The 27,685-nt window shown below is 44.0% G+C and overlaps 2 protein-coding genes across 3 annotated transcripts; one reads left to right on the top strand and one right to left on the bottom strand.

Moving 5' to 3' along the window:
* The first annotated feature begins 297 nt into the window (after nt 1-297).
* hmmr (hyaluronan-mediated motility receptor (RHAMM)) lies at nt 298-23,586 on the top strand. Of its 2 annotated transcripts, XM_080416535.1 has the most exons (22): nt 298-436; nt 1,900-1,998; nt 2,495-2,595; nt 3,105-3,182; nt 3,381-3,569; nt 3,663-3,749; nt 3,987-4,098; nt 4,281-4,346; nt 5,246-5,319; nt 6,853-6,926; nt 7,084-7,454; nt 7,562-7,710; nt 16,733-16,968; nt 17,877-17,993; nt 19,079-19,261; nt 19,366-19,575; nt 20,643-20,825; nt 20,930-21,139; nt 22,010-22,070; nt 22,189-22,365; nt 22,950-23,115; nt 23,343-23,586. In XM_080416535.1, the coding sequence occupies exons 1-22, from the start codon at nt 397-399 to the stop codon at nt 23,363-23,365; spliced, it is 3,006 nt and encodes a 1,001-aa protein (XP_080272661.1). In that variant the 5' UTR covers nt 298-396; the 3' UTR covers nt 23,366-23,586. The 2 variants fall into 2 exon arrangements, with proteins under 2 accessions (XP_080272661.1, XP_080272662.1); XM_080416536.1 differs by lacking the exons at nt 20,643-20,825; nt 20,930-21,139.
* Nucleotides 23,587-23,953: 367 nt separating this feature from the next.
* Nucleotides 23,954-26,436, bottom strand: LOC308075565 (insulin-like; the record flags this gene model as incomplete). Its single annotated transcript, XM_080415511.1, has 2 exons — nt 23,954-24,096; nt 26,244-26,436. The coding sequence occupies 2 exons, from the start codon at nt 26,434-26,436 to the stop codon at nt 23,954-23,956; spliced, it is 336 nt and encodes a 111-aa protein (XP_080271637.1).
* Nucleotides 26,437-27,685: the final 1,249 nt, after the last annotated feature.

Raw genomic sequence — 27,685 nt, 5'->3', positions numbered from 1 at the left:
ACCAGGTCTATGAAAAGAAACATGAAACATTATTACACATACATATATTTGAGAACCACTGGTTTAAATCGTAAAAAGTTGGAAGCAAGCCCAGTTTAGAAACAAGGCCAAAACATTGCAACCCGCAACTACCAATATTTACAAGCAACTAAAAAGAAGCCCAAAGTCGCTTATAATAAGCAGACATGGCAACGCTGGGTGTCATCTGTTGACGAGGCGCTCATTGGCTAGAAGCGCGTGTGACGTCAATTTGAAAATTTTCTGCGCTGAAATCAAACACAGGCTCCATTTTAAAAACGACGTTTGTTTTGTTTGTTCCTCCATGTCTGTTACTGTGACTGCACCGCGTATCTGACATTATTTGTTGTTTAATTTGATTGGTTTTATACTTCAACCATGTCTTTTGCCAGAGGCAAACGATTTAACGAGCATGTGGGTGAGTAGTTCAGTAATGTTGTTTAGTAGCAGCTAAGCCTTACATCCAGTGTTGTCACCCTCCTAAAGCCAACGTAACGTAGTGGTGGAAAAAGTGCTCACATTTTGTACTTAAGTAAAAGTATCAATACTGCAATGTAGAAATACTCTGTTACAAGTAAAAGTCCGGAATAAAAGTACAAAAGTATTGGTATCCAAATGTATTGGTTCACAAGTTTTCAAATGTATACAAATGTTGATGGCTGATCTACAATGCTAGGCATTGTGAGCTTGTAGATCGGCTATTTTTAAAATTAGTTGTGACATTGTAATGTGATTCAAATGTTTGTTATCAGGGCGTCCTTGAAAAAGAGAGCTTGCTCTCAATGGGTTTCCCTGAGGTTAATGCATTATAAACACAACCAAGGGCGAAGATGAGTATAGAATTCAGATAATGCATGTTTTGTAGTAAAAATCAAAATCTACAAAGTAACTAGTAGTAACTAAAGTTTTACATTTTAGTGTAGTTAAAGTATAATATTTGCCTCTGAGATGTAATGGAGTAGAAGTTAAAGTACTGAAAATTGAAGATATTCCAGTAAAGTAAAAAATACCTCAAATGTACTTAAGTACAGTACTTGAGTAAATGTACTTAGTTACTTTACACCATAGCCTTGGCTCTGCTTTACACCACAGTTTAGGCGGCTAGCAGCTTACATTGGCATGTTGTTAATAGGTCCCAAGTGCTAATAAGTAGGCTCAGCGTTCCACCTATATAGTAGAACTCTTTTAAACTATGGTTCCACCATGATGACCCTGTAAAAGAAAAGATACCAGCTATGAGGGGTCGTCTACTTCAGTGGTTCTCAAACTTTTCCATGTCAAGGACCCCTAAATTAATCTTAGGCCTGACCCCCATCTGAAAAGATTGACCCCATACAAGATTTGTAGAATATACAATGTCACAGTTACTGTAATCTCTCAAGACCTTGCAGAATCTGTCAGAACCACTGCCCTAAACATGTAAACACGTGTTGCAAAAGCAAAGGAGGAAATATATTTTTTCTTTTTTTACCGAATGGTTTCCCAGATTGCAGTTGCTGTGACACTTGTTCCCAAACTAGTGTGCCCTAAACAAAAAGTAATTTACTATATCAGTTCAATACTTAATAAACACTTGACATGCCGTCCTTAATTTGGGTATGTCATTATAGCCAAAATATTTTTCACAACTTTAATAACCCAGCATTAAAATTACCTGTTGCCCTGTCTTTGATTTATACTCCACATAACAGATATACATTTAGCCTTGGATCAAGACTATCGTAGATTTTATCGAGTCTGACTTTTTCAAAATCGATGAAATGCATCTATGATAGTCTTGATCCAAGGCTAGATATACATCGAACTACTCGTCGCAACTTTCCAGCAAGCAACACCATCGTTCTATGGAGTTTACTTTAGTTTGTTTTCTTTTCTCCCCAGACTGTGCTCCAGCTCCTGGAGACTATGACATCAAACCCATCCAGCCGAAGGGAGCTGTGACCTTCCACAGATCTGACAGGTTCAGACCCACCAAGGACGGTGGGTAAAAAAGACATTCAAGTGCTTAAATGATATCTACCATGGAAGCTGGATGTCTTGACATCATGCATTAAAGTTCTCACACTCAGTCGCCACGACTGATTTCAGTCATTTGGATTCCATAGAAGCCAGCATGTCTTCTATGAAAGCATGTCGCTCACCGAAAATAGCAGATCTACAAGCTCACAACATGCTGCGACGTGTTGTGAGCTTGTAGATCATCTATTTTCGGTCATGTTAAGATGAAAGAGTATTTGAAGTGGTCAAACTAGGCTAGCAGTAGAATACAAGTTTAGAAGCATCTTCCATAAACATGAATGGTCTCAGAAATGTCATAAAAGCAAAGTTTAAAGCCTCAACCTGTGATTTCTTCAACTTGTTGGCTGTATGTAGAACAGCAGCAACATGGGTTTAAAATGATAAACATCATCATTCATGACGTTTTATTTTTGCTTTATTCCATGAGACATTTAATTTCTCATCTCTTTGTCTACAGCTGCAGGGGACCTACTACCACCACCACCACCACCCTCACCCTCAAGAAGTGTCAGCATGTCACCTGTGGCATTCCGCAGAACCATGTCTGTTGATGGCCTTGTAAGTTGTGGTTTGGTGGGTGGACTTTGTTCAAGTCAACAAATCCAAATAATAACATTAAGTAAAAGTGAGAACATAATTTTTTCCAACATGGTCCTCGATGTCAGCAAAACAAGTAACAGGACAGACAGTGATGACTTTTGCTCCGTCATGCATACAATATCACTATGGCACACCAAACACTTGGTTGGAAAGGTCTTTAAAATCAATATTTGTCGAAGACGACTTTCATATTAACCCTCCTAGGATCTTCGTTTTTTAGTCCACCCAGGGTCTCATGGTACACCATTCTAAAGTGGTTAGAAAACCCCCCAAAAATCAAAAGCATCCAAGCATTTAAAATGCAAAACAAAATGACCTGTCTGTCATTTTCTAACTGGTTATCTTGAGATGAGCCCAGAGTCCCAGACCTGAAACCCCTCTGGATTTACCCCAATTAGAGATAAAATGAATGTATTTCTATGGTTCTCATTGAAATATGAATTATCCCACTCTTTGGACAAACACAGGTCGAAGGGTCAAATGCAAAGAAGGGGAGAAGTGGCGTTACAATGGAGATGAAACTGAAGAGTGTCTTGGAGAAGGAGGTAAGTAACTCGCACATCATCATCAACCAAGTATTATTTACCCCATTTTTGTTTAAAAGCTCAACTCTATTCTAATAGTAATCTGGCGACCGATTTTATCTGTTGCTCTATCTATTGCTATAGAATGTTTGTTCAGTAACGGGTCTCTCTCTAGTTTGTCCGTAAATCTATTGATCTATTTGACCCGCTTCCTCCCAGATCCGCTCCTTGGTACAACAGCGTGGGGAGCAGGACCAGCATCTTCAGTCCCTGGAGGAAGAGCTTAAAAAGCTGCAGGCAAAAGTGTTGACAGCAGTCCGGGAGAAGACGGCCCTCTCTGCTAATATGGCCACCTTGGAGAGACAACTGGCTGAGCTCAAGAAAGCCAACAAGTTCTTGAAGAACAAGGTCCGCTTATCTGACTTCTATACTCGCCTTCGCCCTTGGTTGTGTTTATAAATATTTAAACCTCATGAGAAGTATGTTTTATTTCATCCGTAGACCTCTGCTGACACAACAAAGAAACAGATCAACTCTCTGATGATGGAACTGATGGAGGCCAGGAACAATTTGGATGCTAAAAACAAGGTATGGGAGATGCAAATGTATTTCCCTGGTTCGCTTCCAGCTGTGTACACCTATAATGTTGTCATTCCCCCTATCTGAACCTGTCTTTGTGCTGTGCTGTTTTGAATAAAGCAAAATACAAATGACCTTGCACAGTAAAAGGCAGTGCAACCACAATCATCATCATCACACTTGAACATTTGCAGGCTTGTGCTGAAGTGTAAACTACTGTATGGGTTTTCTGTGTTTGTGTATCAGGAGTTAAGTGACCTGCACATCACTACAGAAGGACAGCTGAAGGTGCTGGAAATGGACCTGCAGACCACTAGAACTGCGCTCACAACTCTCAGGGACAGAAACGGGGATCTGGGTAAGGATTACCAGCGGAGCAGGTTACCTTTTGTAAAGAGATTTTGTAAGTTAAAATTAGTACATGACAAAGCAAATTACAAAGACTACAAAATGGGAAAGAGCAAGGTCTTAACCTGGTCACAAATTAACAAAAATTGTAACTAAAATAGCAAGGGCTATAATGTAATTTACTGTTCACAGAGGACCTCCAACAAGCAACTAATTCAAGGAATGAAGAGCTGGAGAATGAGATGGATAGACTGCATGGTGAGTCCTTAGTCTGCGCACAGATGTGTGGGCAATATATATGTCACAGGGAGATTAGAGAACCAGGGAGATTGAAGACAGAACGCTCGTTTTTAGGCACGGGGCTTCGGGCCGGGGCGAGGCAGGGCTTTGATGCGACGCAGACCTGTCTTTTGTTGTTCCCCCCCACGTAGCACCCAGGAAGCTACGCTAGGGGAACGCTGAACACACGTGCACACGTGATAATAGTTATTGTCCATGACGGAGGCGCGCCTCCAGGCGCGAGTGCCCGCGCTGACCGGCCGATGCTCTGCTAGTCGAATCAGTGCCGTCCGAGTTGTGAACCAATAGGGACAGAATAGTTCTTCTCATGGATCACTGTGTGTGTGTGTGTGTCAGGGAGAAACTAAAACAATGCGTGTGTGTGCATGCGTGTGCATGTGTGTGCGCATGTGTGTGCATGCGCGTGCGCACACACACACAGACAGACACACACAGACACAGACACACACACAGACACCCCTCCCTCTAGTCTGGCTTGCATTGCCCTCTAGCGTTGGTTTTACAGAATTGCCTGAAAACAAGTGCTCCTTCAATCTCCCTGGTTCTCCAATCTCCCTGTAACATATACATTTTTGTGATATGGGACTAGATATCGCTTGGATATTATAATGTCATATGTCCTGTGTTGTCTGTAATGGTTTGAAAGGCTGAATTACAGTAAAGTGATTTGCCTTCACTCACTTAGTTATTATATTTGCATTACTAGGATTATAAAATGTTATTGTGTAGATATTTTGTTAAAGAACCAATAGTCATCCCAAGTATAATCAGAATATTGACATTGAGGTATTTGGTCAAATATTTCTGGATATTTGATTTACCCTGCCCTACATTATGCCTTTTATACATGTTTTCAGCGCTGATGGAGGAACTGAGTGCAGAAGTAAGGTGTCTGCAGGGCTACCTAGACACAGCCAACGATGAGATCCAGGTGAACTATTCATTTAGCATTAATTAATTGGAATTAGAATTTAATTAATTACATTAGAAAATGTAGGTTTTAAAAATCCAAGTTAGTTCTATCTGTATGGTAGAGTATGTTAATACGATGTAACTTATAATGGGGTGGTTGTATTTTGTCTCCCTGCTCTTCTGTTGAGAAATTTTGATCGTGTCAAAGGTCATGTCTCACCTAGACACAGGATCTGTCATGAATTTTGACCTGAAGGTCAAGATTCAACTTATCCCCTTAGCAAACAGGCAGGCTCTATTAGATCAATGGCAAAACATGTCAGCACTTGCGCAGGAAACGGGTTCAAAATAAATAGATGCTCAACAGTATTATCAATGCACATTAACTCCTAAATCCATAGACATAAAATACGAAGATGCCACATTTGGTGATTGTAAATCAACGTTGCTGCCTTATTGCCAGGGAAACCTAGCCATAACTCCTGTGCAAGAAATATGCCTGAGTTTGTATACAAGACGTGCCTTGATACAAGAGTTGAGACTAAAACCCCTTTCTGTTAATAACCATTACTGTTACTACATAAGATGGTGTTTTGGTATGAAACCCACACAAAATTTTACCTGTTAGCCTATCAAACCAAACCACTTGAAAATGGGTTGAGAATGCAGCTAGTTATGATGATTTAATTGTGGAGAGACATACATGGGGCATACATGCATTAGAAGTCCCCATAATATACGCATCGCTCCAAAGAAGCAACCAATGACGTATCTACGTGTATATATCTATGCCTAATTGTACCACATTTGTTATTACCGTAATTTGATTCAATGCAGCTGCATACATCAGTGAAACTATAAGGTCGGTATTATACTGTGTGCCATGTGTTGAACCTGCTGTAGTTTTTAATCTGAACTGGAAAACAAACTACAAAATCAGCCTAGGGTTTCATGCCCATTTCATTACATTTGATTTGGCTATACTACTCTTAAAATATCGCAATCTTCTGGGTGCTGAGCTGCACTAAATGTCAGGTATATCACGTATGTGTAACTAAAATGGCATGTGAAGGAAGTTCAAGGTTCTTTATAGTTACATCGTGTGTTCAAGTACATAAGGGTAAATACATTTTCATCTGGTTCCTCATACATTGTAGCAGTAAAAAGAAAAATGATAACGAGAGAATAAAAAAATTGATAGTATATTTTACAGTACGTTCGAGAAAGCAGTACGATAAAAAAAAAAAGGGGCCTGTTGCGAGGTGCCGCTGCGGCCCGGGCAGGGATCAAGGCCACGAGACGCACAAGCGCGTCCTCCTTCCCAGTTCCCGCGGAACCGGTCGGAAAAAAGGTTTTTCACCCAAGGCCGGGGCCGGAAGGGCACCGAACAGTCTGCCGCCGGCTAGCGCACGGCTCACGTTTTAACAACCCCCAGACTTCTGCTTCGTCACCCACACCGACGGTGATCTTACTGGTTTTGCACTTGTACTGTAACCTATACATATCTCCATTTATGTGAATGCATACAATACTCTGATTTCTTTGCCTGCAGGACCTTCGGCGGAAGTGTAATGAGAGGGAAGAGCCAGATGGAACCGCAACAGAGATCCAGCAGGAGAAACTATTGTAAGCAATCGCCTGTTAGCTGAAAATAACTGATTTACCAGCTTGAGCTAACAGCGTATCACGATACTTTAGCTTGTAGATCGGTTTGGCAAGCAACTTGCCGTAGTATTAGGCTCTAAAACGTCCATGACACTAATTTGATGCTTGTTGTGCACAGGGAACTAGGGAGAGAAGTGGAACAGCGCACTGCAGAACTACAACACTTCCAGACTAGTGTTGTGAGGCAGAAAGAGGAGGAGTTGGTGACTTGCCAGCAAAAGCTTCAGGCCTCCCAGCACACTTTGAGAGAGACCGAGGAGAGACTGAATAGTTGTGAGGTGGAGTTGAGATCTTCAGAGGAGGCGCTGGGCGACATGAAGGTCCAGATGACACAGACCAGTGAGGCCCTTGAGGAGTCCCTGAGTAAAGTGAGCCAACACGAGACCGAGCTGACCAGACTGAGAGATGTGCTAAGGAGAACAGAGCAGAAGGTGGATGAGGGAACATCCCAACTCGCAGAGAGGCGCCTGCACTACGAAGAAGCCATGAGTGCGTACCAAATCAAATGCCACATTTTGTGGAGTTTATTTTCTTGGATTCAAATACATTTTAGAGTTGAGTTTGTTCCGTGTTTTATTTTCTGTCTTTGGGTTTAGGCAGGACACAGCAGGAGGGCCTGAGGCGAGTGGAGGAACTGGAGACGGAGCTCAGCGCCCTGCAGGAAGTCGGGAGGGAGGAGCAGAACAAACAGCTGCATCTTCAGCAAGATCACGCTGCTCTAACTGAGCAGCTGCAGAAAGAAAAGGTAACCGGTTTAACCGGAATGTGTGTCACTGAACAGAATATTAATGGAATAAATCACATCATTAAATATAATCTATAATTGTTCCTCATACAATACCAAAACATTACAAAATCAGATATAGACCTAATATACGTTACAATACATGTTTTAGGCCCTATTTGAACTGCCCACACATGGGACTGCAACTTTATTTATTGAGATGACATCGTAGAGACGTAGACTGTTAACCGCCCACATTCCAGAGGTTAAACGTTTACCAAAAAAGGTTCAAATGCCCATCCCTAATTGCACATGTTGATATTGCAACGATGATACATTTTCGGTATATTGTGCAGGCCTATTACGCATCCCGCAACCCACCACCCACTCGGGATAGGCAGGGTAAAAAACACACTCTCCTGTGATGTCCTAAGAACTAGAGGTTACGAATGTAACCCCGGTTTTAGTAGGTTCGGAGTTTACTACTCACTATGGGATATCAGCGCCCTCAGGCGATGACACAGAGCAACACACACGCTCCCGACGCCAATACTGATTGGCTAAGGGTATGTCACGAGTCCGGAAGACCCAGGAGTATAAAGCTCCCTCGTGACGTAGGCTCTTCCTCTTAACATTCTCCTCTCTGCATGCCAAATGCGCACAGAAAGGGGTGTCTGGTGAGTAGTAAACTCCGAACCTACTAAAACCGGGGTTACATTCGTAACCTCTAGTTTTACCACGGTTCTCCGTTTACTACTCACTATGGGATTCATAAACCCCCCTTGAGGTAATGAGCCACACAACCCTGACAACCCCGCACGTCCCTCAGCTCCTAGGTCACGTCCCCCCTGGACGTGACCTATGGCCCCATGGGCGCCCCCAACCCACCGGGCTGGGATGCGGGATAGATAATCAAGCTAGGCCCTGACAGACTCCAGAGTCCGCCTATTTACTAACAGGCAGACACAAGCCTGCCTCATAACTCAATATGAGGAACAGGGCCCCATCTCCTGGGAGCCAGCCCAGCTGGTCCCACGGAAACCCCAGAGGAAGTCGAGAAATAGGGAGAAAGCCCCAAGCCTACTCCCTTCCCTCCACTGGCCTGGAGGCAGCCGCTACGCCTAGGACCGCGCGCGCCAAGGATGACGCCGCCACGTCCAGGCTGTAGAAAACCGCAAAAGTCGATTGGGACGACCCATTTTGCGGCTGCACAGATCTCCTGGATCGAAACTCCCCTGTAGAGAGCCCAGGATGTAGCCATGCCTCTAGTAGAGTGAGCCCTCAGACCCTCTGACAGGGGCACCACTACTCACATAAGCCAACCTAATGGCATCTCGGATCCATCTAGAAAACGTTGCCTTATTGACCGCCTTCCTCTGAACCCCAAGGCCCAAAAGAGACAAGGAGCTACGTCGATGAGCGATTGGCCGCTGTCTTCTGACAATAGAGCTTCAACTCTCACTGGACAGAACAATGCAACCGCCTATCCTCCGCCGAAACGAAGGGAGGCGGATGGAAGGCTACCAACTCACCCGGATCCGGGGCCACCCCGGTCCTGGTAACGAACGTCAGGTTAGGTTTAAGCAAAACCCTCCTGTCATTGTTAAAACACTTCATGCACTCCGGACTCATCAAGAGTGCATGCATGTCACTGACCCGTTTAGCCGTAGACAGGGCCACCAAGAGGACCGTTTTGAGACTAAAGATCCTCAGATCCACAGACTCAAAAGGCTCGAACGATGGACAGCATAGTGCCTCCAGCACAACCGTCAGATCCCAGGCTGGGAACAGTGGCCTGTTACCCGGCCTGGCTCTCCTGGCGCCGCACAAAACCGGCGCACCAAGGGGTGCTGGCCCACCGTCTTGCCATCGAAACTTCGTGGCAAGCGAAATGGCCACCCCAAAACACCTTCACTGTTGAGAAGGATAAATCCCGATCTAGCCTTCTCTGCAGAAAGTAAGAATGCTACACATCGAGGCCTGGAAAGCCACCACCACTGGTGACTGTTCCAACCCCCATCTGACCTCGTAAGCATTCCTCGTGGACACGGCCCTTGCGCCCTGGATGGTAGCCATCACGTCAGGGGGAAGGCCACACGAGCTCAAATTCACCCTCTCACGGGCCAGACCCATAGGTCTAGGTCCTGAGGGCGTCCCCCCCTCCCTGCCGCAGCAAGTCCCTGCCGACAAGGAGGGCCCAAGGCACGTCGTGAAGGAGAGGAGTTATCTCCTGACCTCTACGTGTCCCATGCTGGGGCCACCAGCAACATCAACAACCCTCGGAGCCTGACCCTCCCCCACATGGGGAGGATCAGCTCTATTGGTGGGAAAGCATAAAGCAGTTCGTTCAGGAGGCTCGGCACCTGGAACGCCTGAATGGACGCGAGACGTGAGTCGCATCACAGCGCCATCTCGCACGCCAATCCGTCCAACACCAGGGAGGCCAAACCTTCCTGCTTGTTGACATAGCACATGGTCGCGGTGTTGTATGTTCTGATCGAGACAGAACAACCCGGAAACCGAGCACCGAACTGTTTGAGAGCGAGGAAAAACCCCGTGAGGCTGGCGTCCGTGGTGATGACCTTCTGTGATATCACAGCGCCTATACTGACCCCTTGGGACAGAAAAGCCACCTGCGACCACGATCCGAGTGTCTCCACGACACCCTGGAAACACCACCACTAGCTGAAAGCCTGAGGTGAGTGGGATCCGAAGAGCCCGCTGCCACCTCTATACAGGTCTCATGTAGAACCTGCCCAAGCGGATTAAGTGAATGACTGAAGCCATGAGACTCACCGCCTGCATGCCTAGTTTGTAAGTGACTTGACGCCCTACGCGAAAAGACCTCACACAAGCTAAGACGCTGTCCAACCTGCCCTTGGACAGCCGCGTTCTGAGCGTGTTCGAGTCCAGCGAGATCCCCCAGAAGGTGGTCCGCTGAGATGGAACCAGAACGCTCTTCTGGACGTTGACTGTGAACATAGCGACGTCAGGTGGGAGAGGGCCACGGCCGTGTGCCGTGCCACCACCTCCTCTGAGCCAGCAATTAACCAGTCGTCGAAGTTAAGTCGACAGACCGATCCCCTGTCGCCGCAGTGGAGCTATGGCCGCATTGGTACACTGCACGAGCACTCGCAGGCTCAATGACATACCAAAGGGAAAAACGTGTACTCGTACACTCCCCTTTGTAGCCGAAGTGCAGGAAATCTCTGTGTGGAGGCCAGACTGGAACGTGGAGGCAAGCAACCTAGAGGTTGATGCCCGCCCATCAGTGCCCCTGATGTACCGTTTTGCAACAGCTTTTACGGTCGTCAACAAAGAAATGGATACTTGTTGAGGCCCTTCAGATTCAGAAAGGGCCGTACGCCCCCCCCCCCTTTTTCTCACCAGAAAAAGCTTTGAACAGAAACCCAGTCGGTTCTGATTCGTAGATATTTCTCTGGTAACGCTCATGCTCAAGAGAGAGAGAGAGAACCTTCTCTCTTAGAGTCGTGGCTGCTTTTATCTTCCGCATGAGAGAGACACACTCGTCTGACATAGGAAGTAACACAAGGCATGTGGAAAACACACCAGTTCAACCACAATGTGTTGTTGTTGTTCAGGGGAGCCTGGCCAGTACAACCACAGTGTGTCACTGCCGTACTGAGCTTAACCAGTAAACACAGTGCAACGCTGATGTACTGGGATAAAAACAGATTCGGATTGCAACCCTCCCAAAAACTGCTCACCGAGCGAGCGAGTCGGGAGGGGGCGCTGCTGTTATCAGTCCCGTGGGCAACGTGCACATTTCCACGGGGACCGATGACGTCGCCACGCGGTCCAGCGGACTCGTACTGTGGCGTCCATTAGAGACCGTTAGTGTCTGCCATGCTGTGAAACAGGCCTGTCAGGCACAAAGGGCTCATAGAGGAGGCCATTGACGCCCAGGGACCCCCTGGGACCCCTAGCGTCGTGACCTCCTGACCGGGGCTGGATTACGTGCTTGTGTATTTTAAGACATTTTCAAAGGAACAAAATAAAGCACAGAGACAGTGTAAAACAACATAAAAAGTTTAACATACTCTTATGAAAACCATTTATGTGTGTCTCAAAGCACTCAATGAACCTGAGCCTCCATCGTGGTAGTGTAGACAAAGGGCTAACTAGCTTAGTTTGTAAGCTTAGCCTGGTCTAGTCTAGCCTAGCTACAGGTCGCTTTTAGCCTTTAGCTGCTACCTGTAGCTGTTTGGCTAACCAAGAACGAAGGAGAGCTATGGTCACCACGTGTTGTTTTAGGGGACTGGCTAAGCGCTGCACCAAAACAACACTGCTCTTTAACTGTGTCGATGTTAGTGAGGCTAGTCAGCCGCTAAGTGAAACAACATCAGCCTGACTCTATGGGCTCATAGAGGAGGCCTTCGACGCCCAGGGACCCCCTGGGACCCCTAGCGTCGTGACCTCCTGGCCGGGGCTGGATAATGTGCTTGTGTATTTTAGTACATTTTTAATGCAACAAAATAAAGCACAAAGACAGTGTAAAACAACATAAACAGTTTAACATACTCTTATGAAAACCCTTTATGTTTGTCTCAAGGCACCCAGTGAACCTGAGCCTCCATCGTGGTAGTGTAGACAAAGGGCTAACTAGCTTAGCCTGTAAGCTTAGCCTGGTCTAGTCTAGCCTAGCTACAGGTCGCCTTTAGCCTTTAGCTGCTACCTGTAGTTGTTTGGCTAACCAAGAACGAAGGAGAGCTATGGTCACCACGTGTTGTTTTAGGGGACTGTCTAAGCACTGCACCAAAACAACACTGCTCTTTAACTGTGTCGATGTTAGTGAGGCTAGTCAGCCACTAAGTGAAACAACAGCAGTCTGACTGGAGGCTATGCCAACCTAGCATACCATAGCTAGTAATAGTCACGGTTAACTCACCATGAGTGAAGAGACGTTGACATCCGTTTCCATGGAAACAGGTGACGTCGGAACCTAACCCACAGGGCCCGTGCAAGCGTGGGGGTCACGTGACTGAGTACGGAAGCATTCCACGCTGCTCCCTTGTTGTTTACAAAGTCCGTCGCCATCTTGTCTAGGCTTCTTGGCCTGGCTAAAGGAAGCGACGGAGCCACCTCCACCGAAGGAAGCACTCTGTCGCCCTCCAGAGGCTGGCGTGACACGGTGCTTGGCAGGTTGTAAATATTGGGGTGACCCTCGACCCGCGCCGCCATCTTGCAAACCTTCCTTCCCACAGTGGGCCTCTGGCGCCCTCTGCCGGATGGATGGTAGAATTGGAAAATTCTGGCGTGACCCATGTACACTGGCGTATATAAATAGCAATGGATTTATTACCTTTGTCTTGTTTATAGCATGCACAGTATTCATCCCAGCAGCGTTTGGAAAGTCACCAAGGGACTTTCCAAGCGCTTTGGGCTTATAAGGGGTGGTTATCAACACGGGGACCACCTAGTGATCCCTATGCATCGATGCACCCCGACAGTTGTTGAAAACAGGCAGAGAAGTATCCCATTATTGTCTATCATGCTGTGAAAGCAGGCCTGATAGGCACAATGGGCTTATAGAGGAGGGCATCGACGCCCGGGGACCCCCAGGGACCCCTAGCGTCGTGACCTCCTGACCGGGGCTGGAAGTGTGCTTGTGTATTTTGGGAAATTTTAATGGAACAGAATAAACACGGAAACAGCATAAACAGTTCAACATACTCTTATGAAAACCCTTTATGTGTCTCAAAGCACCCGATTGTAGCCTCGTTCTTCGTGGTACAGACGCCGGCTCTGAAGAGGCTAACGAGCTGGTGTTGTCCTAGCAAGCTAAGCTAGAACAGCGCTGCTAACAACCTGTTGCTTAGTGAGGCTAGCCATTCGTTGAAACCAGCCGCCACAGGTTCGAGGATCTCTTCCTCGGTGGCTGCGGGAGGTTCTCCCCGTCCGGGGCTCGTCGTGGACACCTCCTGGGTGTCCTGGTACGACGGGAGCTCCAGGAAATCTTCCCCGTCCTCCGCCATGTCGTCATCGTGAAGAGCCATCGACTCCTCGCTGGCAGGGGGGGAGGGAGGGCCGCTGCTAGCATGCTGCGGTGGGGACAAGCCCCCATCGCAGCAGCAGCGGCGGGAGGTGGCGTCAGCGTCGTGGACGCTTGACGCTCTAGTCTTGGCATCGGCACCGATGGGGGTCCCATGAGCCGGGGGGCCGCTTGTGCTGCCCGACTGGGGTCCCCGGTCCGGTGGCGGTGGAGGTCTCACCGTTATCTCGTCTAGTCCAGCCGACCAGGGTCCTAGCCCTGACGAGCCGAGCGTCAAGTTGAGAAACGGTTAACCTCGTGCCGTTAGGGCACGCATCTGTCTCACCCGGGTGGGTCCTGGCGCAGAAAGCGTGATCGACCCCCAAGCAGTGGATGAAGACGCGGTGGGGGTCGTCTGCGGCGATGAGGGGGTCGCATTCCGCGAACCCGCAACTCCTCGGTGGTTCCATCTTGGTCCTCGGTCTGGGAAAACAACAGGCTAAAGCCTAGCCAGTAGCGTAGCCTAGTAGCTGCTAGTATTAGCCTAGCCACTGAATGAATGAATGAGCTAGTAGCTGCTAACCGGTGTTAGCAGCTAACCGGCTTTTTCAGCTAACCGGCTTTTCCAGAACAGACCAAGAATTAAGGAAAACTGAGAGGATAGGTAAATAAATAAATACTTAATAAGTTTCGGGAAAAAACTTATTTGCAAGGATTTTCCCGTGGGGATATAATCCTTATTCCCGCATTGGGTTATAGTTGAAATTTTCCTTGCTTTCTTGTGTGTGAATTTCTGCGCATTCGCATGCAGAGTGGAGAAAAGAGGAAGAGCCTACGTCACGAGGGAGCTTTATACTCCTGGGTCTTCCGGACTCGTGACATACCCTTAGCCAATCAGTATTGGCGTCGGGAGCGTGTGTGTTGCTCTGTGTCATCGCCTGAGGGCGCTGATATCCCATAGTGAGTAGTAAACGGAGAACCGTGGTAAAACTGACTGACTGCATCTGACAGACACGCCAGAGAGACGGCCTACTTCGAGAAAGATTGACAGTTCTATATATTTGAAAGAACAGTTGATATGCCACAGGAATTATGTCATGTCATAATAATAATAATTTGGTCCCCACCCCTTTTTGGAGTATTTGTCAGTGTATATTTGCACGTACGGTGAAATGTGTCCTCAGCATTTAACCCATCCTAAGCAACGGGAGCAGTGGGTGCTACAGGGGCAGCAGTTAGTGGTTAAGTGTCTTGCTCAGGGACACATACAGTAGACCAGGGCCGGGACGCTGTTTCCCAGGCGGCCTCTCTACCCATTCAGCTATTGCTATAATGTTCTAGTTAACCCAGTACAAATGTATAGCTTGTTTCAGATGTCAGGATTGTGGTCGATATTATGGTTTCAAATAGAAGAGGAAGAGTTATTAGAAAGGGAGACGTGGGATGCAAGAACCAGAGATAAAAGGAGAAGATGAATGCATGAAGGACAGCTCATTCAAGATCTAAAGCAACAAGAGGAAAAGAAGACTAAATTGAATCAGACGCAGAATAGAAGTCAAGTGGAGAAAATTAGTAATTGTGAAAAAAGACAGAATAATTAAGCTATGAGAATGGGGAGGAGCAGAGAAATACCAGCCCTCTGGACAGCACCATTATCTAAAAGAAGGGATATACAGTATAGATGTTAGGGGTGGAAAATATTATTGATTCAGCAATTAATTGCGATATGGACAATTATGAATCTATTATTAGAATTAAAAAATCAATTATATTTAAAAAAAAAGATTTTAGATTTGTTTTCATATCGCTAATTGCAAAGAGCAGCAGCCATATTTTGGTTGGTTAACAGACTATTGAGAAGCCTTTGTTATAAGTCAGTATTATTTTACAAAAAAGGACTTGTTTATTTTCTTGTTGGTTTTCTGCAATTGTTGATTTAGGCAAATATAACCTTCCAGCTGAAACTCTTCCATTAGTTTTTATTAATAAAAGATAATGGAAGTAAATTAATCGCGAATCGCAATTTAATTGAATCGTAGCCCTCGGACTCGAATTGAATCGTCAGGTACCTACCAATTTCCGCCCCTAATAGATGTGTATATCTAATTAACACATTGTGACTGGCATATAATTAATCAATATATATATATATATATATATATATATATATATATATGAAGTAAAACTTCAAATGATCATAAACAGCTTGGGCTTGATGATAAACAGCTTGGGCTTGCTATGTGTATAGATACAACAAACAAAACAGTCGTAATCTCGGATTAAGGAACTAAAAGACCATAACTGGTGCTAACCTGTTTTAAATATATTTACCAATGCAACATGTGTGCAACCGCTCCTTCCAGCAATTTCCTCAGTTGACCACCCTGCTTTGCCATTGCTATAACGGATTGCTGATGACTTTTAGATTAGATTTATATTTGATCATTTTGGTGAAGTGATAGTATTAATTTGATGTCAAATTGGTTGTAAACTGCCACTCAATGGTATTAAAAACTGTTGTGCTGATTAGGGCATTAACGAATAGTGATTTATGGTATTCGAATTATTCGACCCAAAAGTATTCGAATAGTCGATTATTCGGTTTGATTATAAAAAATAAAAAATAAAAAATTTAAAAAAGTGTTTTTTTTTTTGTTTTTTTTTTCAATTACATTGATGACTCGACTCAAGGAATGCGAGTTGACGTCACACCAGAGCTCACAGCTGCGTGTCTGCTCTAGAAAAGCCACTAAAAAAAAGAATCTAAAAAAAAAAAAAAAAAAAATGCTTTTTTTTTTTTTTTTTTTCTCGAATAGTGGTTTGATAGTCGAATAGTCGGTTTGATATTCGAATATTCGAATATTCGACTATTCTGTGAATGCCCTAGTGCTGATACTGTATGCACACACAAAAAACTTATTTTTTTGAAAACGATAAAAAAAAGATTTTCCGCAGATCTACAAGCTCACTTTGACGCGCTGTGAGCGTATAGATTTTGGGTATAAGTTCAAGGGTTCAAGTGATTAAAAATTTGTCATTGTGTTCCTGTAGGCCCTTGTCGCCTCTCTGTCTGTCCTGCTGCAACAGGAGAAGGCAGAGTCCGACCAGCGTATGAAGGACCTGAGAGATGAAATGGAGGAGGTGCTGGGAGAGCTGGCTGCCATGGAGGAACAGGAACGGAGTCGCCAAGATATGATGGTGGAGACCAAGGGGGGGTTCCTGAGCCTCCAGCAGGACCATGCAGAGCTGGAGAAACGTCTGAATGAAACCAGGGCCCTGCTTGACAGGTACAGATCTAAACACCAGGCACACAGGCAAATCCTCTTTTAATTTAATGTCAAAATGGACCTGTATTTTAGTGTATTTTGTCTTTTTTGTTTGTTTTAAAAGATGTGATGACTCAACGGTGCTCCCTTAGTGCCGTGTTTCTCAAATAGGGTAGTAGTACTCAGAAATCTTCGATTTTTTTTTATATTTCTAGAATCGGTTACCTCTGGAAACTAACATACATTTTTGGAAAATATTGATGTGCCCTATATTTTAAAATGCAACCAATTGTCATTATATCAGCCACCCGCCAATAAAACCAAGTTGCCTGCTAGTTTGCTGTATTATTTTTGGACCTAGAGTGAGTTTTGAATATTGAAGCAAAAAGAAAAATAGATAAGTGGACAAAAAGAAGCTAAAGACACCACAAATGTGTCCGTATCAGGACAAACATTTTGTGCCGGTGAAAAAATATTCCACTACCAGTAAAGAAAGATGAGGGGGGTCCCCCCCCAAAATGGCAACCGGAGGGTGGGGAAGCAGTGCTGCGACCGCAACCCGGCAGCTGTCAAGCAGGCCAAGCCAGTGAAGCCTCCACCAGCCAGGGCAGCAGCCCCAGGATCCGGTCTCCGAAAGGGAGGAGGAGAAGGGTGGGTTGGCTGGTCACTCTGGCATCAGCCCCCCTACACACTTAAGAGAGAGCCACATGTCCATCTATTCTGGTTGTACCATCTTGACCTCGATACAATACATGTCATGTGTTTGTACCGTCTACCTGACCGTATCCCTGAGTCTCACAGTGTGGCAAACTAAATGCTACACGGGCCTAGAAATTCAGTGGATTGGTGGAACGGGCCCAGTTTTTGGCATGATGAAATGTTAACGTTTGTTTTGATGCATCAAACCTTTTTGTTTGTGACTTGTTTAGTAAGATAACGGAGATGTCTGCGTTGGAAGAGAACCACTCGATGGCCATGAAAACCCTTCAAGAACAGCACACAGACTCACTCCACAAGACAGGAGACACTGCTGCTGAGCTGGAGAGGTGAGTGTCTGTATTTAACCTTAATAATGAAACGTCAGTTTGATTAATAGGCTTTCTTTTTCATGACCTTTGCATTTTAACAGCTAGAATGACCGGCTAAATCTTTGTCACACAACCTTGTCCCTCGACAAAGATTACATGTTTTCAACTGAAAACTGTTTTCAGTTGAAAATGTGTCGTTGTCTATTAATATGGTTGTGCAAAGTATAAATTGGCCTTTAAAGGACCCTAATGGTGCTCTGGCATGACTCAAAATATACTTGACATAACTGCCCATAATTTTCATATATATGGCAAAGCATATCATGGTTTGTTAGATTTTCAAGGACTTCTTTAGATTCCATTCATTTCAATGTGTTATGAAAATCTACTTGTAGATCTTAAGGTCTTACTGAAATAAGTAATCCAACACCCTACGGGTGCGTTTATAATTACGTGCCTGACTGTACCCGTGGTGCTCACTGGTCAAAATTCAAGGGCTTTGCTGAGCATTCAGAGCGCACACTGACCGCTCTGATTGAAAAGCCAGGTTATCCAATTGTCTGAACATTGCCAACAACAATGTCGGAGGAATACATATCCATCGCATTGAAATGTGATGGTTGTGGCTTGTTTGAAACTGACAGTATTCACCATGCATCTACAGTTATACGTATGTAACAAAACGTACTGTATATCATGTTTATACATGAGATTAATTAGTATACTTTTGAAATAATTTTAAAGATGAAAATGGCAATGTTGGTTAACAAGTATCTACTCTAACCATTCATGAATTAACTGATATCAGCGCACTCTCAGCGTATTTACAAACGCACCCTAAATGTCATTGTGTTTATTTTTTGTCAGTGATGTTTTGTTTTAAACTGATTGATTTAAAAAAGTTTGTCTGAAAATAGTCCCTGGAAAAGAGATTGATTAATTCAACCGTCCATGACAATCGTGCAATGCTGTTTAGCCAACGAACATGAAATATAAACAAAGCCATAGCCATTAATGGACAAATGGTCTGTTTCTGTCAGATATTTGGCTGAATCTGTGAATAGACAAGTACATGCATTGATGGCAGTATGGCCCAATTCCAGCACTAAACAGGCTCTACAGCAAGCAGAGAAGAGGTCAAGAACACTGGAGGAGGAGGTGGAGAGAGTCACTCGGGAGATGAAAGACAAGATGGCCAGCACAATTCAGCAGAAAGAAGATGATTCCAGGAAGATGAGGGAGGAGGCAGACCGCAAACACTGTGCAGCTCAGGAGGAATGGGCGCTGTACGTACAACTTATCGCACTTTGAGGTTTCGTTTGGTACCGAGCACAACTTTTTCACGTCCTGAGTCATTTGTAATGTTTTCGTTTCCTTGACTGTACTGTAGGGAGCTCAAGAGGACTCAAGAGGCAAGTCACGCATCCCTGGTTCTTCAACTTGAAGAACAGGTGAAGTCTGTAGAGGCAAGCCACGCGACCCTGGTCGACCAACTGCAGGATCAAGTGGAGACTTTGGCTCAGGAGAAGGTCACCCTGCAATGGGAAATGTTAGAACAGAGAAAGGACCTTGAGGGACAAGTAGCTGAAGCACAAGACAGGTGAGGGGGGGAGTCTTTAAGAGTTTATGTATCAAGTTCTGCATAATGCAACATGTCAAGTAGATTATGTTCTTTTCAGTAACAATAATATAGCTGACAAAGGCTTGGGTAGTCTGACCATGTTCAGCATCCCTTATATGTTCCAGGAATTGAATTCCAAAGAAATGTAAAATTCCGTCCCATAATTTGTGGGTTGTACTGCCGTTTCTACTATTGGACATGGTCAAACTGCAGAACCAACAGCTCCTTCTGCTGCTCAAAAGTCAACCCAGCTGTATGCACCATTTCCGACTTGGTGTTCTGCGTGGATTCTGGCTCTTCCACACCCGGACACATAACTTTTTCCAAAACGTCTTGCCCAAACAAACTCTACAAAACCTCCTTTCTAATCTCTTCTTTAAAGGAGTACTTCACCCAAGAAATGACTTCATTTTTATCGTTCATCTACCCGGTGATGTCTTTGACTAAAAGAGAATCTTTGTTTGTTAAACATTCCTTAAATGAGTAGTTCACATAAAAAATTACTTATTTTCTATCAATCACCAAAAAAGCTTTGAATTCATGGAGATTTGTTTTTGTCGCATTCCTGAGCCAATAATTACATCACCGGCAGAGTCTCTGGTTCACCATAATGCTTGGATAGTTGGACAAGTTGCACCTTGCTGCAACTGTTCAAAAATGCCTGCACCCTGCAGGCTCCTCAACAAAATCTCTCCATACTGACAGTACGTTTTAACAGCGGGCGACTCTCGGGCGATCGCCGGACGACATCGTCCAAAAGATAAAGAAAATCCATCTTTCATCGCCCCCCCCCCCCCGCCCACTTCGCCCTATCGCCAGTAGTTGCCGGCTCTCATAGACATATAATGCACTTCTGGAAAATACTATCCTGATCGCCCGCTGTTAAAACGCACCGTTACTGTCAGAGAGCATTATGTTCACCATATGAAATATAAAATAACAAAGCCATAGCCATTAATGGACAAATGGTCTGTTTCTGTCAAATATTTGGCTGAATCTGTGAATAGACAATTACATGCATTGATGGCAGTATGGCCCAATTCCAGCATTAAACAGGCTCTACAGCAAGCAGAGGAGAGGTCAAGAACACTGGAGGAGGAGGTGGAGAGAGTCACTCGGGAGATGAAAGACGAGATGGCCAGCACAATTCAGCAGAAAGAAGATGATTCCAGGAAGATGAGGGAGGAGGCAGACCGCAAACACCGTGCAGCTCAGGAGGAATGGGCGCTGTACGTACAACTTATCGCACGTTGAGGTTTCGTTTGGTACCGAGCACAACTTTTTCATGTCCTGAGTCATTTGTAATGTCTTCGTTTCCTTGACTGTACTGTAGGGAGCTCAAGAGGACTCAAGCGGCAAGTCATGCGTCCCTGGTTCTTCAACTTGAAGAACAGGTGAAGTCTGTAGAGGCAAGCCACGCGACCCTGGTCGACCAACTGCAGGATCAAGTGGAGACTTTGGCTCAGGAGAAGGTCACCCTGCAATGGGAAATGTTAGAACAGAGAAAGGACCTTGAGGGACAAATAGCTGAAGCACAAGACAGGTGAGGGGGGGGGAGTCTTTAAGAGTTTATGTATCAAGTTCTGCATAATGCAACAGTTTATGTATCAAGTTCTGCATAATACAACATGTCAAGTAGATTATGTCCTTTTCAGTGACAATAATATAGCTGACAAAGGCTTCGGTAGTCTGACCATGTTCAGCATCCCTTATATGTTCCAGGAATTGAATTCCAAAGAAATGTAAAATTCCGTCCCATAATTTGTGGGTTGTACTGCCGTTTCTACTATTGGACAACTGCAGAACCAACAGCTCCTTCTGCTGCTCAAAAGTCAACCCAGCTGTATGCACCATTTCCGACTTGGTGTTCTGCGTGGATTCTGGCTCTTCCACACCTGGACACATAACTTTTTCCAAAACGTCTTGCCCAAATAAACTCTACAAAACCTCCTTTCTAATCTCTTCTTTAAAGGAGTACTTCACCCAAGAAATGACTTCATTTTAATCGTTCATCTACCCGGTGATGTCTTTGACTAACAGAGAATCTTTGTTTGTAAAACATTCCTTAAATGAGTAGTTCACATAAAAAAATACTTATTTTCTATCAATCACCCCATAAAGCTTTGAATTCATGGAGATTTGTTTTGTTTTTGTCGCATTCCTGAGCCAATAATTACATCACCGGCAGAGTCTCTGGTTTACCATAATGCTTGGATAGTTGGACAAGTTGCACCTTGCTGCAACTGTTCAAAAATGCCTGGACCCTGCAGGCTCCTCAAAAAGATCTCTCCATACTTACTGTCAGAGAGCATTATGTTCACCATCGGACACATTCAAAGCACAAATCTTGCCTCACAGCAGATTTACCCCCGACTAATGAAACGAATACCTATTTTAACCTCTGTGTTCTCAGTTCAAGTTCCGAGTGGAAGAAAAAATATGATGAGCTGTTTGCTAAAGTCAAGCCCTTCCAGGTGAGCTTTCCCCTAGAGAAAATGTTAAAAGCTACCAAAAAAAATCCCTGATCCATAACAATTTGAATTTTCAGGAATTGACGCTTGTAAATAACAATTAGTTGTTTCGTTCATACAGGAACAGCTTAATGGCTTTGCTGCAGAAAGAGACGTGCTGCTCAACGTGAACGGTTCTAACCAGGAGGAGTTGAACCGTCTGGCTGAAGCTTACGCTCGGCTTCTGGGACATCAGAATCACAAACAGAAGATAAAACACATGGTGAAGCTGAAGGACGAGAACCTCACGCTTAAACAGGTGACACACACACACACACACACACACTACTTCAGGCTTACTCTGGGTGGAAACTGATGTCATTATCAGGGGACCCACTATACTGTATGAACATGACTGATGAACATGATTGGCCAATGGCTGTGGTTCACCTCCACCAGTCTGAGTGATAACTAAACATTATTTCAATTACATTACTTTTCTATGCTATTTGTCCAAGTGACACTATGTACACACGCTAGCCACACACACACACAATATTATATCATGCATTTTTCAGTTAAGACACTTTTGGTTGCATAATGCTTTGGTTGCTGTCATTCCTCTCCCCTCTAATTTCCTGACTACTTGTGTCTAATCACTGGAGAAACAGTCTCTATGTGTGATTTGTATGTAATAGTATGTTCCTGTTTGTATGATGTGTTTTTATCTATTTTTTTTACTTTCTTATATTTGTATGTCTTATCTGTATGCAATATGGACCCCCTGAGTGTCTGGAATAAAGTTTGAATTGAATTGTCTGCAGAAGTTGATTCTTTATGGCTTTGCTTATGTTGCCTCCAGCTTCGTTGTGAATCTTCCCTTCATGCTGTGTGTTTTTGTAGGAGGTGTTGAATCTGCGTTCCCAGGTGAGTCGGCAGAAGTCCCAGCTGGAACAGCTGAAGTCGGAGCTCCCTGTAGCCGCCCGCCGCAGGTTTGATCCCAGCAAAGCCTTTCAGCACAACACCAAAGAGAACACACAGCCAGAAACGCCGGTCGCCCTCCGAGACGGTGGTGAGTAGTGCTAAACTGACCGACCGCCTGCCGTGTCACACCAGTCTCCTCATAGACAGAACAATGTTATGTAGATTAAAGAGAATTTAATCTCTTGAGCAGGGATAACTGTAACCATTTGAAAATCACCATTTGCATGGAAGCTTTGATTTTCAGTGAGTCTTTGTGAAAAATCTAATGAAAGTATAGTACAGTATTTTAATCATTTCTCTTCTGTCCTCCAGGAAATCATCATCATTATTTGTAGATGGGGTCTTCAACCAGTCAACATTTTGGAATTCATCAATGTTTTACAATTTTAATGTTACTTAATCTTTTAATTTAATTTCTTTTTTGAAAATTATACCAATGTTTGCTTTTCAACGCAGGTTTTTAATTACATTTTCTATTCTTTCGTCTGGAAATGTCTTTCCTTTTTAAAAGTAGCCTAATGTTTCCTTTTCAAGACTTTTATATATTAAAGGGGAATACCACATATAGACATAGACATAGTTCAATGTTGAAAATGAGTGGTCTTCCCCTTAAGTCAAGAGTGTTTTAAAAATTCTGTGAAATAAATGTTCTCTTGACATTGTCAGGTATTATTTGAATTACTTTGAATTGGATATGGCCCACTGCAGTCAGTAGAGGGCACTCTCGCACTGTAACCAGACAAATTATACACCCATAATAAATACAAACACACTGAGTTCCAGCCACAAAGGACACACAACGTCAAATCTTTTCACGGTCAAGCTCAAGCTGCTTTATTTGCTATTGTCAGAATTTGATAAGACATAGTCACTATGTATTTGCCCACAGTGGCACTTAAAGACTATGAGTGGTGTCTGTGGAGTCATGCACAGTAGCTCTCCAGGTGGTAAATGCTGCAAGGCTTATGACAGCACTGCTCCACAATTCCTCGCTTCACCTTGGGGTTATTGTGTCCAGACAAGGCCTCCCACGGTTTCTTCTGTCTAGGCCGCTTAGACGGGAACCCTTTGAAATTGACAAGTTTCCATAGCCCTGTGTGAGTCGACTGTTATCAGTTCTATTCAGTTTAGTGTAAACCCCATGGCTATGTAGTAGCTTTAGTAGTTACAGTATGCGAGTTCTCCAGTTGCGGTGCATGAACATAGCATATGATTCCAAAGTTAAAAATAAAGGTGTAAATTATATATTATGTTAAATAGCTCTATATTCCGAGAACAGTCATTACTATTGAGTGTTCGTTCATTGGATGCTACACAGCTCTACATTGTAGGCTACATTTCCAATATTCTGCATGAGCAGAACTCCTTTTTTTACTTCAGAACCCCTGGCGGATCTTTGAGGTCTTTGTAGTGTAAGATTCAAATATTTTTGGGAGAACATAATGAGGAACTTTAGAGTGCACAATTTATTTAAAATTTCTGTTGCTTTGCTAACATCTGAGGCTGGAGAGGGTCTTGGTAAGAAACCAAAAGAACATGTCACAATTAACTTCAAGAGAGGCAGCTAGAAGCTAATGATAGTTTGAATGACCCCAAACATTCTTTCTCCAGCTGACTTACAAATTGGCATTCTCACTAGACTGAACTTGAATTTTGAACACAGTGGGTAGTAGAGACTGCTAGTGGGAAGAAGGCGGTATCGTACACCCCTGGAAATATACTTCTAATCAGTGTCTCTAGATTAGAAAAAATATGTACAAAATTATGAGCTATGTTAAAAAGTTGTCTAAATGTCCCATATACCATTTATATGCAAATTGGTGCCGCCATTATCAAAACATCTATTTTCACTAAATCAGCCACTATTGCACCTAACTGAACAAATAAGGTGTCTAGACCTATGTTTTAAGCATTACAATGGAACTATTCTCAAAGTGATCACATGTACCTTTGGCATGCTGGTGTGCAAATGAGTGCTGCCTTTACAATATAATCACGTTTTTTACCAATTGTCAAGCCAACCTTTTTTTTGCCATCTGCAATATCATGGCTTTCTCCACCAATGTGTTCATAAAGATGTCTTCTAACACCTCTCAATTACTTCCGTCTGAACTCCTCTGGGAAACTTAGTTGGAGCCAATCAAAGTTGAGAATTACTTTTCCGTCATTCAGCAGTGGGCGAAGGCTCAACTGGGCTGGCAGCTGCCTGCGTTGCCCAGCGCTGACGCTTCTGCTCTGGGAAACTTTGTGGTAGCCAATCAAAGTTGAGAAGACCTGGTGTGAAAAAACTGGAAAAATATAAATTGGACAATATAAGCTTGTGGGACTTATAACTAGAGATGTGTGTGGGGGTGCTGAATCCATTCCAACCATTTGTTTTTAGTAACGATGACTCCCAGGCCAGATAATTGGCCATGCCTACTTTTCAGGGGGCGGCCTATCCATCAAATTTGGCCTTAACTTTGAAAGGTGATCTAAGAGTCTGTCCATGTTTGTGATAAACATCAGAACAACAGAAATGCATCCATTACCATGGTGCAGCCATCCCCTTACCAAGTGCATACTGATTATCCGTTTCTTGTTCCCCACACGTGATGAAGTAGGTAGGGGTCCTTGCATAGCTTATGGAATGGATTCAGCACCCCCACAAGCCCCTTAGACGTGCCACAAGCTCATATTGGCCAAGTAGACATCTTTTATGAACACATTGGTGAAGAAAGCTGAGCAATTATTTTGCAGATGGCAAAAAAAAGTTGGCATAATGATTGGTAAATATGTGATTAAATTGTAATGGCAGCACTCATTTGCACACCAGCATGCCACAGGTACATGTGATCACTTCAAGAATAGTTTCATTGTGCTCCTTGACCCTCTAAACCTTATTTTTAAATGCAAAATTGGCTGATTTATAGTGAAAATGGATCTTTCGATAATGGCGGCACTGTTTTGCATATAAATGGTATATGTTACATTTTTACAACTTTTTAACACAGCCCATCATTGTCTATTGTCAATACAGTTAACATACCCTTTAAATTAAATTGGTAATTTGTGATATTATCAAACATAAATGTCAAACATATCAGACAGTTTATATTTCCCAACAGTAAATGCATGTATTTAAGTCTGACCAGAATCAGGGTTAAAACATCCCCACTGGTGATAAAAAATGAAAAGCGGAAGAACCCTGGTTAAAATCCTCGCTGGTCTTACCGAGCAGGGGCTGCAGATCTCGCTTATGGTTTGTGTGGTTGGGGTTGAAGAAGAAACCCCTCTCCCCACATACAAAGTACAAAGCATCCACCAGCTGAGAGCCACACAGGTGCTGTGTGGGGACGGAGCCTACCGCTGGGAATGACAGCACCAGCAGTAAAAGCATGGACACAGCCCGTGGTACCACCGCCATAGGAGGAAGAACTCTTTAAAAAAAAGCACACGTCCAACACGTTATGATCCTAGCTTGAGAAGAAGAGCTGAGATAAAGACTGAAACGGTATCCGCGTTCTCATTATAAAACTCCAGATGCCTACAGAGATTCAGATTATGGCTGAAAGAGACAGAATGGCTTTGTCAGTTGAACTAGAGCATTACAGAATTAGTTCCCATACCATAGGTGAATTTTGAGATGGATTCATTGTGATATGCCTGTCTGAGATGCTATGCTGTAATAGAGCAGATGAAAAGAATTGAGCTGCTCTTGAGTTAACATACATTCCTGATGGTAATTTATTGGCGGCATGCAGAAAAGATTGAGACTTACAGTTCACCAACCCCAAAAAGGCTTTTTATGCCTTATTCCAGAGAGGGAGGGGATGACATGCAGCAAAGCACCTCGAGTAGGATTTGAAGCTCTTGGTGATCCACCGCGGTGCACCACTCCAAATAAGAACTTATGTTGTGTGATTGAGTACGAAATGCTTTCTCCTTGACCTCGGCGTTATGCGCTGAATTTGTCAATGTTACTTCAGAGTCAGACCTACCCTGAATTCAAATCTACACAGTTCCTACCTGAACATGAATGAACGTTACATGCTGCTGCAATATAGAATTATGTGCGTGAAAAAAAACTCGCCTAACAAAAAAGTGAACCTAGGTTCTATGCCCTCCACCTCCATTGATTAGAACTACCATGGAATAGAAGGTGGTTCTAAGTCTTGTCTGTTTTATTATGATTATCATTATACAAATGTATATATTCCTTATTTCGTCCAGTCCAGTACTATTATTATTATCTTGTATTTTGTATTGCTGCTGTTGCACATTGTTGCGGACCATGTCACACCAACATTTCACTGCTTGTATACCTGTATGAGTGAGTGACAAATAACCCCTCTTGATTCCCTTGATTCTTGTGTTAATTCCTTTTCAGAGCTGATTTTGCCTTTTGAATTTGAATGTATCCCCAGCCAAGGAGACTAGTGGTCCAGGCACGCTAAAGAGCCTTTATTGAGATCTTAAAGTTTACTGGACATCACTGAGTGGAGAATGAATCACTTTAACTGTTTCTTTCACAAAGCACATTTCACATTGGCTGTTATCTGGCTTACCTAAGAACCTCTATCACTCTTGGCAGTGTGCCAGCAGGCTTACCTAAGAACCTCTATCACTCTTGGCAGTGTGCCAGCAGGCTATCATTGGCATATTAGGTGAGTTAC

The sequence above is a fragment of the Gymnoscopelus braueri genome (assembly GCF_963280865.1).
Source record: "Gymnoscopelus braueri genome assembly, chromosome: 20".
NCBI classification, from domain to species: Eukaryota; Metazoa; Chordata; class Actinopteri; order Myctophiformes; family Myctophidae; genus Gymnoscopelus; species Gymnoscopelus braueri.
Note: the sequence above shows the minus strand (reverse complement) of the source record. Positions and strands in the feature narration are given on the sequence as shown.